The sequence below is a fragment of the Pseudophryne corroboree genome, chromosome 2 (assembly GCF_028390025.1).
Source record: "Pseudophryne corroboree isolate aPseCor3 chromosome 2, aPseCor3.hap2, whole genome shotgun sequence".
Lineage (NCBI taxonomy): Eukaryota > Metazoa > Chordata > Amphibia > Anura > Myobatrachidae > Pseudophryne > Pseudophryne corroboree.
This window is the reverse complement of record NC_086445.1, coordinates 345,651,037-345,665,061: the sequence shown is the minus strand read 5'-3', so window position 1 is coordinate 345,665,061 and position 14,025 is coordinate 345,651,037. Positions and strand designations below refer to the sequence as shown.

Genomic DNA, 14,025 nt, shown 5'->3' with positions numbered 1-14,025 from the left:
GGGAAAAGGATAAGCAACCGGAATCCTTTTGGGGATTTGAAACTTTCTGTCAGGGCTTTCCCAGACTTTTTCAAATAGAGCGTTCAGTTCATGAGAGGGAGGAAACGTCACCTCCGGTTTCTTTTCTTTATACATACAGACCTGTTTATCAGGAACAGCAAGGTCCTCAGTGATATGTAATACATCTTTAATAGCCACAATCATGTACTGAATGCTCTATGCCAATTTTGGATCTAATCTAGAATCACTATTGTTGACACTGGAATCAGAGTCCGTGTCGGTATCAGTGTGCATCAACTGGACAAAAGAACGTTTTTGCGACCCCGAGTGATCCTGGACCTGCAATAACATATCCTCCACAGATTTTTTTCCATGCCTGGGTCTGAGACTCAGACTTATCTAATCTTTTACTGATAAGAGCCATATTCGCATTCAAGACATTCACCCAGTCAGGAGTCGGCGGTGCCGACAGGGTCACCCCCACAGTCGTCTGTGTCCCTAATACAGCCTCCTCCTGGGAAGAGCACTCAGCCTCAGACATGTCGACACACGTGTACCAAACACCCACAGACACACCGGGCTTATAGGGAACAGACCCACAGTAAAGTCTGTCAGAGGGACACAGAGAGGATTTGCCAGCTCACAACCCAGCGCCAAACTGACAACTCTGAAAACACTAAAAAATGTCTCAGACCTGTAACGCTTTTAAATGTCAAAATACTGCACCAATATGCACTGCGCCCCCCCCCCCCCCTTTCCTGTTTTACACCCTGATACTTGTCAGCAGTGTAAGTAAGGACCAGCGCCTCTGCAGCCTTGTGGAGAGGAAATGGCGCTGAGCAGTGAGCTGTGAGAGTGAGGAAGAAGCTCCGCCCCCGTAATGGCGTGCTTCTGTCCCTCTCAAATTAAACAAATAATTATACTGGCGGGGGTTAGGACAGTGCCCAGGCACTAATGTCCCCTCCTGCCAGTTAACTTTTAATGAGGATTTATGCTGCCCAGGGCGCCCCCCCCCCCCGCGCCTTGCACCCTGCAGTGCCTGTGTATGTGTGGGAGCATGGTGCGTAGCGTTCCGCACGCTGCGCTATACCTCAGAATGCTGTCACTGGAGAAGCCTTCTGATCTTCTGCTACTCACCTGTCTCCTGACTTCTGGCTCTGTAAGGGGGTGACGGCAGGCTGCGGGAGTGAGCATCCGGAAGCATCCAGCGATCATCACCCTCAGGAGCTAATGGTGTCCTGTCAGCCAGAAGCAGAACCATTGAACTCACCAGAAGTTGGTCATACTTCTCTCCCCTAGTCCCACGAAGCAGGGAGACTGTGACCAGCAGTCCTCTCTGAAAATAAAAAACCTAACAAGTCTTTTCAGAGAAACTCAGTAGAGCTCCCCTAGAGTGCATCCAGTCTGCCTGGGCACAATTCTAAAACTGAAATCTGGAGGAGAGGCATAGAGGGAGGAGACAGTTCACACCCTTTCAAAGTATTAAAGTGCCCTTGTCTCCTGCGGATCCCGTCTATACCCCATGGTACTAATGTGACCCCAGCATCCTCTAGGACATATGAGAAATATAAGGTATCCCTGATTGATAATATACTCTAACGTTTCTATTGTAAAATGTCTTATTTTACTTAACTGGTGTAAACGATGGGTAATCACAAGTAAGTACCCTTATTACCTTATCTTGGGTGCTTTCCTGGAACTTATGGGTTAACTTGCGTTAGCGGCAAATTTACTGTGCAAGAAAAAGGGGCTGTAATTAAATACCCTCTGGTGTAAAAGCCAGAGGCTACCACCCTTGTCCCTGCACTGTATTTTACCGCTTCTAATTGAATCTGGCCCTTAGTAGCTATTTAAGATTTTTTCAACTCCCTATGTATAATAATCCATGCAATTGGGGGCTGATTCAGAGTTGAGCGCAAAGCAAATAAAGTAAGTAACTTGCACATTAACAAAACTATGTTGCATTTCAGGTGGAGCTGATGTAACCTACAGAGAGACTGAGATTTGAGAAGGGTGTTTTGTAATATTGTTGTAAGAAGGAGAGACCTGTGTAAATGGAATAAGGCTGTTGGGAAATGAGGTTAGGATCGGCCCATTACTAATTCCTGGTATGTATAATAATTTTAGACGACAGTAGTAGCTTGCTTAAAACGTATCTGCACATGGCTGAATATGCAGTATCTGGAAACTTTCCCTCCTTATTCTTTGCCTTTTGTATGTATTTCGCTACAGCTTATCTTCTGCTTTCTTGCCATAAAAATCTTGCAAACAATTTAGCTCACTTGAAAATATCTTATATAAACTTTTTGATAGCATCTACCTCGGTTAGGTTAAGTATGCGAAGACAACTGACTTATTCCAAAAGAATAGAAGTAAATTACAGCGCTAATACAACTGATGCTAATGATATATAAATTTATTCATTAAAACAGACAGATGTTCAAAATATATATAAAATTATAAAAATTGCTCTTAAACCAATTTATGGACATATAGTAGACTCCTCAGCAATGACCTTATCTAGGCAAAAGTCCATATGGTAATGTTTGGACAACAGGTCTAATTTTCACCAAGACCAGTTTAATTAGTTACCCATCAGGTGTTCCAATGCATGGATCCGGATCAAGGTCCTTATCAGTGGAATGGATTCTGGTTCACAGTTCGTTTTTATCTGACACCTCAATGTCCAGCACACTGTGTTCCGTTTGTAAATGAATCCTGGAGAGTTTTCCTTCCTTAGACCAAGTTGAATTCGGGATCCTGGTTCACAAATAGCATGAAGATGGGTGTTCCTGGGTGAAGAGCCTGATGAAGCTGTCTTGAGTCGCGTCCAATGGTTAAGAGCAGTGTTCCCTTACGCGTTTCGCCGCTCCAGGCAGCTTTCTCAAAGGGTAATATGTTGGTAAGAATTTGGCCCCTTTTTATAGGGGAAATGATGTCATCAGTCAATTAGCATAAACAATTAACTAAGATCAGGCATCAGATTTTTAATTTTCCATGAATACAGAAACAGCAGAGACTAATAGATGAGAACATATGTTTATTGATATTTAAATAACTACTGACAGATCGCCTGGAAAAATACATTATAAATTCCCAATTATTAGTCATGTGATCGGGTCACCGATCACATGACGTTACGTGTGACAAGTTCCTATAATACTATCCACTTATAGGGGCAGTCCTCTGTCAATCTACATCTCCCGCCCCATTTAGAAATCACATGTGTCTCTGACCTCGGAAGTGTATTGCTCCCCATGACTACGGAGCCGTCACTTCCTCAGTAACTCGTCACCATGACTACAACGCCGTCACTTCCTGAATGGTCCGTTGCTAGGTGACCGCAACATAACAGGAAACGTAATTCTCGGAGGGGACGGTTTGGCGGCCAGTGTGTTTACCGGAAGTGACTAGTTTCTATGGTAACAGGCCCGGCACATCCTGTTTTACTTAGCTAATAGCCGTATGTCTCATATATTAAAAGTAACCCGTTTTCTTTACCTACAAAATGGTTACCTCATAACATGTATTTCTGCTAATTCACACAATATGTCAGAGGACTGCTTGAAAAACTTCATTATGATTAATAAAATATTTATCAATTACAAATACAATTACCGGAAGTGATGGTTTCCATATCAACGAAACCATCTCTACCCGATACACCGGAAGTGACCAATTTCTATGGTATCAGGCCCAGCGCATCATGTTACGTTTGGCTAATAGCCATTTATCCTTTATATTAGAAGTGACTCAATAATTCTGACTACAAGATAATTACACCATACCATATATTTCTACTGATTCATATAACATATCGGAGGACTGCATTAGAACTTAATTATAATTCATAAAGTGTTTATCAATTCTAAATACAATCACCGGAAGTGATGGTTTCTATAACAACAAGACCAAATAAAAAATATCGATGTTCACCAAAGATAAGTTGAATTTATCCCTAAATTATTGCCTTTTCAAACTCTAAATTTACAATTGGAAAGTACTTATATATATTTTGTATGTGCCTCCTTGTTTTTGTTATATTATTCAATTAACCGCTATCAATTTTGGTAATTGATATATCGTCCCTTTCATCCATGTGGGTGTTTAGTATTAATGTATACCAGGTAGGGATGGTCTTGTTGTTATAGAAACCATCACTTCCGGTGATTGTATTTAGAATTGATAAACACTTTATGAATTATAATTAAGTTCTAATGCAGTCCTCCGATATGTTATATGAATCAGTAGAAATATATGGTATGGTGTAATTATCTTGTAGTCAGAATTATTGAGTCACTTCTAATATAAAGGATAAATGGCTATTAGCCAAACGTAACATGATGCGCTGGGCCTGATACCATAGAAATTGGTCACTTCCGGTGTATCGGGTAGAGATGGTTTCGTTGATATGGAAACCATCACTTCCGGTAATTGTATTTGTAATTGATAAATATTTTATTAATCATAATGAAGTTTTTCAAGCAGTCCTCTGACATATTGTGTGAATTAGCAGAAATACATGTTATGAGGTAACCATTTTGTAGGTAAAGAAAATGGGTTACTTTTAATATATGAGACATACGGCTATTAGCTAAGTAAAACAGGATGTGCCGGGCCTGTTACCATAGAAACTAGTCACTTCCGGTAAACACGCTGGCCGCCAAACCGTCCCCTCCGAGAATTACGTTTCCTGTTATGTTGCGGTCACCTAGCAACGGACCATTCAGGAAGTGACGGCGTTGTAGTCATGGTGACGAGTTACTGAGGAAGTGACGGCTCCGTAGTCATGGGGAGCAATACACTTCAGAGGTCAGAGACACATGTGATTTCTAAATGGGGCGGGAGATGTAGATTGACAGAGGACTGCCCCTATAAGTGGATAGTATTATAGGAACTTGTCACACGTAACGTCATGTGATCGGTGACCCGATCACATGACTAATAATTGGGAATTTATAATGTATTTTTCCAGGCGATCTGTCAGTAGTTATTTAAATATCAATAAACATATGTTCTCATCTATTAGTCTCTGCTGTTTCTGTATTCATGGAAAATTAAAAATCTGATGCCTGATCTTAGTTAATTGTTTATGCTAATTGACTGATGACATCATTTCCCCTATAAAAAGGGGCCAAATTCTTACCAACATATTACCCTTTGAGAAAGCTGCCTGGAGCGGCGAAACGCGTAAGGGAACACTGCTCTTAACCATTGGACGCGACTCAAGACAGCTTCATCAGGCTCTTCACCCAGGAACACCCATCTTCATGCTATTTGTGAACCAGGATCCCGAATTCAACTTGGTCTAAGGAAGGAAAACTCTCCAGGATTCATTTACAAACGGAACACAGTGTGCTGGACATTGAGGTGTCAGATAAAAACGAACTGTGAACCAGAATCCATTCCACTGATAAGGACCTTGATCCGGATCTATGCATTGGAACACCTGATGGGTAACTAATTAAACTGGTCTTGGTGAAAATTAGACCTGTTGTCCAAACATTACCATATGGACTTTTGCCTAGATAAGGTCATTGCTGAGGAGTCTACTATATGTCCATAAATTGGTTTAAGAGCAATTTTTATAATTTTATATATATATTGAACATCAGTCTGTTTTAATGAATACATTTATATATCATTAGCATCAGTTGTATTAGCACTGTAATTTACTTCTATTGTTTTCCTTTGTTCTGGAGATTGACTTTCTCCAATCACAGCAGCTAGGAAAAAACCACTCATTTTTTGCGCCTGTATATATATACTTGATATATATTATATTTTTTTATTCCAAAAGAAATAGGTTCAGACATTTTCAATGTTTGAATTGAATTTATTACTTGTGTGTAGTAGACTTTATATCATGTGATGGCAATTCACCATTTGTTCACCTTCAGATTAGACATCCTTACTAAACTTTCCCTACTTTATGTGTGATATTGGCAGTTATGCCGCTTTAGCTGCTGGTTTTCCACTCCACAATGTGCATTGTGCAAAAATACAAGATATTTTTTTTACAATAATTTTTATTACATTTTTTCCAAGTAATATGGGGATACAGAAAAAAAATTGAGAAGGGAAACAAAAGAAGGTTCAAGTCTATAAGCTTACAGGGTGTGATATCCTTTAATGGCAGTCGAGATGCCACTGGTCAGAAGACTGACCACAACATCGCGATGGAGAGAATCCTAACAGGGGCTAGGTAAGTATACTTACCCTCCCCCAATACTCTTCTAACCCTAATCCGGTGGTGCCTAAACCTAACAGCTCTCTACGGGGGTCATTCCGACCCAATCGCACGCTGCGCTTCTTTGTAATCATGTCGGAACTGCGCATGAACGGTGGCCACATTGCGCAGACGTGTCATTGCCGGGCAATTGCTGCTACTGAAGAAAGCAGTCGCAGCGCCGACCGCAAGAAGATTGACAGGAGGAAGGCGGATCCGGGCGGCAACTCACCATTTTCTGGGAGTGGTGAGTCCAACGCAGGCGTGTCCAGGCGTTTGGAGGGCGGATGTCTGACGTCAGTTCCGGGACCTGCATCGCTGGATCGATCGCACAGGGTAAGTAACTCTTACTATGGTCTTCTTTTACAGGAAACTTTTTTTGCATAGCAGGGCTGCACAAGCGTTCACAGCCCTGCTATGCAGAAATACACTCCCCCATAGGCGGCGTCAAGTTGATCACACGAGCAGCAAAAAGTTGCTACTTGTGATCAACTCGGAATGACCCCCTATGACAAAAGAAGGGAGAGCAGTTGTTTTAAGGAAATGCATAATTTACCAACCAATCTGCTCCTGTCATTTTTCAAACACAGCCTGTTAAATGTAAGGCAGAAGCTGATTGCCTGGTACTTTATCTCTCACAACTGAATCTCTCTCCAAGCTTTGATAAATAAATAAAAAACCCACCTCAGGGCTCTATTTATTATCATTTGCAGCCAGCACCCAAAAATAAAGATTCCTTATCGCCACAATTAGCTGCAATAAAGACTCTTTATTCTACCAGATGTACCATTGGAAAGTCGCTGGGATGTCAGCACATGTTCAAGCCAAAGCCACTGAGAGGGCACCACCTACTATTTCGCCTCTGTGCACCTAGTATGAACTAACTTCTCTGCTAAATACAGATCTCAAACAGTATGAATGCCCTTAGCAACCCATGAAGACAGATTAAGATGAGGGATAGAATTAGCCACAGACAAGATATTTTAACAAAACCGACTTGCGGTCAACTCTGCATTAGCCCTAATGCAGTGGTTCTCAAACTGTGTGCGATGGCACCAGTGGCGGAACAAGCAAGCGGTGGGCCCAGGTGCAACAAAATGCTTTGGGCCCCCCCCCCCCCATCCCATCCAAGTCCACCCCATGGGCAGTGCGCGCCGTAGGCGCGCGCAAAAATACATAGTGGCGTGGCTTCGTGGGGAAGGGGTGTGTCCACAAAATAATACCAATTCATAAAACGGTGCACAGTAGTCTCCATTCTTCAAATTACGCCACACAGTAGCACCACTACACCAGGTAGAGACCCTTTTACTCCTTACAGCGAACAGATTCCCCTTTTTACACATAACGGCAGACAGCGTGCACTTTTTACACATAACGGCAGACAGCGTGCCCTCGTTACGCATAGCGGCAGACAGCATACACTTTTTACACAATGGCAGACAGCGTGCCCTCGTTACACATAGCGGCAGACAGCGTGCCCTCGTTACACATAGCGGCAGACAGCGTGCACTTTTTACACATTACGGCAGACAGCGTCCCCATTTTACACATTACGGCAGACAGCGTCCCCATTTTACACATTACGGCAGACACCATACACTTTTACACATAACGGCAGATAGCGTGCCCTTTTTACACATTACGGCAGGCAGATTCTACCTTTTTACACATAGCGGCAGGCAGATTCCCCATTTTTATACATAGCGGCAGGCAGATTCCCCATTTTTATACATAGCGGCAGGCAGATTCCCCATTTTTACACATTGCGGCAGGCAGATTCCCCATTTTTACATTGCGGCAGGCAGATTCCCCATTTTTACATTGCGGCAGGCAGATTCCCCATTTTTTACATTGCGGCAGGCAGATTCCCCATTTTTATACATAGCGGCAGGCAGTCCCCCCTTTTTACACATTGCGGCAGGCAGTCCCAACAAATAAAAAAAGAAAGAGACAGAAAAAAAGAAAGAAAGAAAGAAAGAAAGAAAGAAAGAAAGAAAGAAAGAAAGAAAGAAAGAAAGAAAGAAAGAAAGAAAGAAAGAAAGAAAGAAAGAAAGAAAGAAAGAAAGAAAGAAGGAAGAATTATACTTACCCTCTCTGTTGGCTCAGGCTCCTCGGTGCAGCTTCCCGGGCAGTAGAGAAGAAGGAGGAGGGAGGTGAAGGAGGGAGCCGCAGCAGCGCTGTGTTACTGGTGGAGGCGCTGCTGCTGCTGCTGCCCCTCTGCTTCCCTATAGGCTGTTCTCAGAGACAGCCTATAGTGAAGCAGAGGAGCAGCAGCAGCAGCGCCTCCACCAGTAACAAAGCGCTGCTGCGGCTCTCTCCTTCACTGAGAGACTGTGACCTGTTTGTATATGAGGGAGGGAGGGACGGACCCTCCTCCCTCCTTCGTGTGCGGGTGGCCAGAATCGTTCCTTATGACGGGCGGGTCACGGGAGCGCTGGTGTGCGGCTGCGGCATGACATACAATGAGTCATTGTGACTCATTCATGTAATGCCGGCCGGCGGCTGTGGGCCCTTGAGTGCGGCGGGGCCCCAGTGCAATGCACTGCCTGCCCCGCCAGTAGTTCCGCCCCTGGATGGCACCCTGGGGTGCCTCAGGACACTTGCAAAGGTGCCTCAGGTTGGTGATCCAGGACCAATTCAAATTATTTATGGTCAATGTAATAGGCAAAACCAGTGCTGGTGGCTGCCAGTCATATCATATGTGGACAAACAGAAGCAAATCCTGTCCCTCACCACACAATTGACCCTAAGGATGACATATAAAACACAATTGAAATTAATGTAATATTTATTTCTAAATATCTCAATAAGAAAAATTTGCCCTAGGGGTGCAGTGAAAAAAACCTGATACTCTAGGGCAGGGGCGGCCAGACTTTTGGAGTTGGCGATCTACTTTGAAAGCTAAAAAGCTTTTGTGATCTATCTAGGAGGAAAAATAGCGCGCGCCGCAGGCGTGTGCGCAAAAAAAGGGGCGTGGCATAACAAAAATGGGCATGGTATAACAAAAAGTGGGCGTGGTATAACAAAAAAAGGGACGTAGCCTTGCTGCGCAGAGTGTAATGACTGCCTCACACGAAATAACACATTGGAACCCACAGGTAAAAACCTCAAACACATATGCCCCCACAGTGCCAGATACACATGCCCCCACAGTGCCATGTGCCCACAGTGCCAGATATGCCCCCACAGTGCCAGATACAGATATGCCCCCACAGTGCCATGTGCCCACAGTGCCAGATATGCCCCCACAGTGCCAGATTACAGATATGCCCCCACAGTGCCAGATATGCCCCCACAGTGCCAGATATGCCCTCACAGTGCCATGTGCCCACAGTGCCAGATATGCCCCCACAGCGCCAGATTACAGATATGCCCCCACAGTGCCATGTGCCGACAGTGCCAGATATGCCCCCACAGTGCCAGATATTCCCCCACAGTGCCATGTGCCCACAGTGCCAGATATGCCCTCACAGTGCCATGTGCCCACAGTGCCAGATATGCCCCCACAGTGCCAGATACAGATATGCCCCCACAGTGCCATGTGCCCACAGTGCCAGATATGCCCCCACAGCGCCAGATTACAGATATGCCCCACAGTGCCATGTACCCACAGTGCCAGATATGCCCCCACAGTGCCAGATATGCCCCCACAGTGCCATGTGCCCGCAGAGCCAGATATGCCCCCAGTGCCACATATGACCCCACAGTGCCAGATATGCCCCACATTGCCAGATATGCCCCCACTGAGCCATGTGCCCACAATGCCAGATATGCCTCCATAGTAGAGCTCACCGGAATGGAGAGCGCAGCGCAGCGCGCGCTTCTCCTGTCTTCCGCCCTGCTTCTCAGTCTAATCTACGGCGGTGACGGCAGCGTGTATAGCTCAAATCAGGCGCCGGTCCGCGAGCTCTCATTGGCTAACGAACCGGCACCTGATTTGAGCTATACACTCTGCCGTCACTGAGGAGGCAGAGCGGCAGGCAGGAGAGGCGCGGCTTCGGGTGGCTGGGCGGCGGATCGCGATCGACTGATTGGCCACCCCTGCTCTAGGGTGTCATGTTTCAAAAAAGTTTGAGAACCTAATGTGTATTTCTTGATCTCTCAATGAGAACAATAGTTAAAAACAATGGTGTATTACAGTAGGTAAATATAGTAAATGTCTATGGAAAAGAATTTGGTTAGTCAAATAAAAGCTTTCGCTTAAATCCTCTTTGCTGCTCCTTATCTTTTATTGGCTGTAACTTCATTGGAGTTTCTGTCTGTGTTTCCTTCCCATGCTCATTCCTCTTCGGTGTTGCGATATCACGCCTAAAAGCTTTGTTGCTGTAACCTGTAAACTGTTCCTCAGACCCAAAAGGTGCTGATTGTTTAGAGGATAAAAGGAAAGTAAAAGTTAGCCAACTAATAGAAAATAATCTGTGTACACTTTCACATGGCTATCCTATAACTAAAGCATTGTGGAAGAATTGCTTTCAGTGGTCAGTTCAGTCAGTCACTTTTCTGGTTCATTATATGTATTTTTCTGACCAAAACAGCTACGTAGGTTATTCATTAATGAAGAGCGACCAAAATTGTGTGTATCTTTTAAATTGTAAATGATTAGTTATAATCTATTTCTAAAAACGGTCTATATATGGGATGTAGTCAGCATCCCAGTGATTGGAATACTGACGCCAGGATCCCGACCGCCACTATGCCGGCAGCACCGCCACGGCTGTTCCCACTCCTGGATGTCCACGACACCCATGGAGTGGGAATAGAACCTGTGGCAAGCGCAGTGAGCCGCTGAGCCCTCAAAGGGCTTCGCTCTCCTGCTGGTGGTCGGGATCCCAGCATCGGTATTCTGACCACCGGGAGCCCGAGCACTGGGATCCCGTACTCAACCCCTATATATAACATTATATGAACCAACTTACTTGAGTTTTCATTTGTTTTGAAAATGTAGTTATCAAATTCCTGAAAGACAAGAAAAGTTTTGTGTCATTACACTTTAGCTGTTTGGTTAAATCAGGCTGTATGTTTGTAGCCAAAAAGCAAATAGCCACCGGAACTGGTTCAACAAATTCAGGGACATTTAATAGCACAACTTGTAAGGAAATATCTCCTGCTGCAATAACAACTTTATCCCAAATAAGCTCCAACTCTGATACTCGATGGCCACTTTATTAGTAGTACTTTGTAGGAACACCCTTAGCTTTCAGGACAGCCCAAATTATTTGTAGCACACATTTAACAAGGTGCTGGAAGCAATCCTTACAGATTCAGTTTGCATGATAGCTTCATTGAGTTGCTGCAGATTTGTTGGCTAAACATTCATGTGACAAAACACCTATTCTACCACATCTCAAAGGTGCTCTATTTTATTGAGATTTAGTGACTGCGAAGGCACTTGGAGTACACTAAACTCATTGTCATGTTCATGGAATCAGCTTAAGATAGCATGTGCTTTGTAACATGGCACTTTATTCTGCTAGAAGTAGCCATAGATGATCGGTAGACTGGTGGCCATGAAGGTATGCACATGTATATCTGACACTACTATCTGCAAGTCTCAACATAAATCAAGATGTAACAAACCAGGCAGCACTATTCCAATGTACAACTGTCAACTGCCCACTGTAGCCTCAGTTTTGTTTTCTTAGCTGACAGGAATGGAAACCAGTGTAGTATCCTGCTGCGGAAGCCCATCCATTTCATGATTTGATGAGTTGGGCATTCAGCGATACTCTTCTGCATACTGCTGAATGCGTGGTTATTTGCATTACTATTGCCTTCCTGTTAGCTTGAACCAATCTGGCCATTCTCCTCTAACAGCTTGGATTATCATGCCATTTTCACCAAAGAAGTTCTGCTCACTGGGTGTTATTTGTTTTGCGTATAATTCTGTTAACGCTAGAAGCTGTTGTGTGTAAAATTCCCAGGAGATTGGCACTTTCTGAGGGTACTCAAACTACTTTGTATGGCATCAAATATTACTCGTTCAGTTACTTAGATCACATTTGATCCCTAATCAAACAACAACTGAATAATACAATTACATGTAAAGTGCCCACTTTGGAAAAGGCAGATCTCTGTATGAATTCAGAGACAGTCACATCTTTGTGACCACACAGGTGAAAGCAGCCGCCATCATCATCAGCAGCCGCACCCATTTGCACCTACAGTGGAGATTGAAAGTTTGGGCACCCCAGGCAAAAATTCATTTTAATGTGCAAAAAGAAGCCAAGGAAAGATGGAAAAATCTCCAGAAGGCAGCAAATTACAGATTAGACATTCTTATAACATGTCAAAAAAAGTTTGATTTTATTTCCATCATTTACACTTTCAAAAGAACAGAAAACAAAAAATGGCGTCTGCAAACGTTTGGGCACCCTGCAGAGTTAATACCTTGTACTGCCCCCTTTGGCAAATATCACAGCTTGTAAATGCTTTTTGTAGCCAGCCAAGAGTCTTTCAATTCTTGTTTGAGGTATATTCGCCCATTCTTCCTTACAAAAGTCTTCCAGTTCTTTGAGATTCCTGGGCTGTCTGTGACGCACTGCTCTTTTAAGGTCTATCCACAGATTTTCAATTATGTTGAGGTCAGGAGATTGTGAAGGCCATGGCAAAACCTTCAGTTTACGCCTCTTGATGTAATCCATCGTGGATTTTGAGGTGTGTTTAGGATCATTATCCATTTGTAGAAGCCAGCCTCTCTTTAACTTCAGCTTTTTCACAGATGGCATCAAGTTAGCATCCAAAATTTGCTGGAATCTTATTGAATCCATTTTTCCTTCTACTCGTGAAATGTTCCCTGTGCCACTGGTTGCAATACAATCCCAAAGCATGATTGATCCACCCCCATGCTTCACAGTTGGACAGAGATTCTTTTCATTAAATTCTGTGCCCTTCCTTCTCCAAACGTACCTTTGCTCATTCTGGCCAAAAAGTTCGATTTTAACCTCATTGGTCCACAGAACTTTATTCCAAAATGCATCAGGCTTGTCTATATGTTCATTTGCAAACTTCAAACGCTGATTTTTGTGGTGAGGACGTAGAAGAGGTTTTCTTCTGATGACTCTTCCATGAAGACCATATTTGTACAAGTATCTCTTTATAGTGGAATAGTGTACCACAACTCCAGTGTCTGCCAGATCTTCCTGGAGGAATCGTGCAGTCAAACGTAGATTTTGACTTGCTTTTCTCACAATCCTGTGAGCTGTTCTGTCTGATATTTTTCTTGGTCTTCCAGATCTTGCTTTAACTTCCACTGTTCCTGATGACTGCCATTTCTTAATTACATTCCGAACAGAGGATATGGGCATCTGATAACGCTTTGCTATCTTCTTATAGCCTTCTCCTGCTTTGTGAGCGTCACCTATTCTCAGTTTCAGTGTTCTACACAACTGCTTAGAGGAACCCATGGTGCTGATTGTTGGAGCAAGGTCAGATGAGTCTGGGCTTTTAAAACCTTTGAGATTGACATCACCTGGTCTTTCCAGACGATGTTTGAGAACAATCCATGACACTGCCAGGTCTCAGCTGTCCAAAGGGGGCAGTACAAGGTATTAACTCTGCAGGGTGCCCAAACTTTTGCAGACGCCATTTTTTGTTTTCTGTTCTTTTGAAAGTGTAAATGATGGAAATAAAATCAAACTTTTTTTGACATGTTATAAGAATGTCTAATCTGTAATTTGATGCCTTTTGGAGATTTTTCCATCTTTCCTTGTCTTCTTTTTGCACATTAAAATGAATTTTTGCCTGGGGTGCCCAAACTTTCAATCCCCACTGTATGCTTGATGTCGAAGATCAGTCTG

General features: G+C 43.5%; 1 protein-coding gene across 2 annotated transcripts in view; it reads right to left on the bottom strand.

Moving 5' to 3' along the window:
- Positions 1–8,999: 8,999 nt before the first annotated feature.
- LOC135018839 (DNA dC->dU-editing enzyme APOBEC-3G-like) overlaps positions 9,000–14,025 on the bottom strand; it is an 86,031-nt gene continuing 81,005 nt past the window's right edge. For both annotated transcript variants that reach the window (XM_063953054.1, XM_063953053.1), the window contains exons 3-4: positions 11,146–11,185; positions 9,000–10,589 (exon numbers count right to left, since the gene is read on the bottom strand). In XM_063953054.1, coding sequence (XP_063809124.1) covers positions 10,408–10,589; positions 11,146–11,185 — 222 coding nt within the window. In that variant the 3' untranslated portion in view covers positions 9,000–10,407. The remainder of the gene's footprint in view (positions 10,590–11,145; positions 11,186–14,025) is intronic.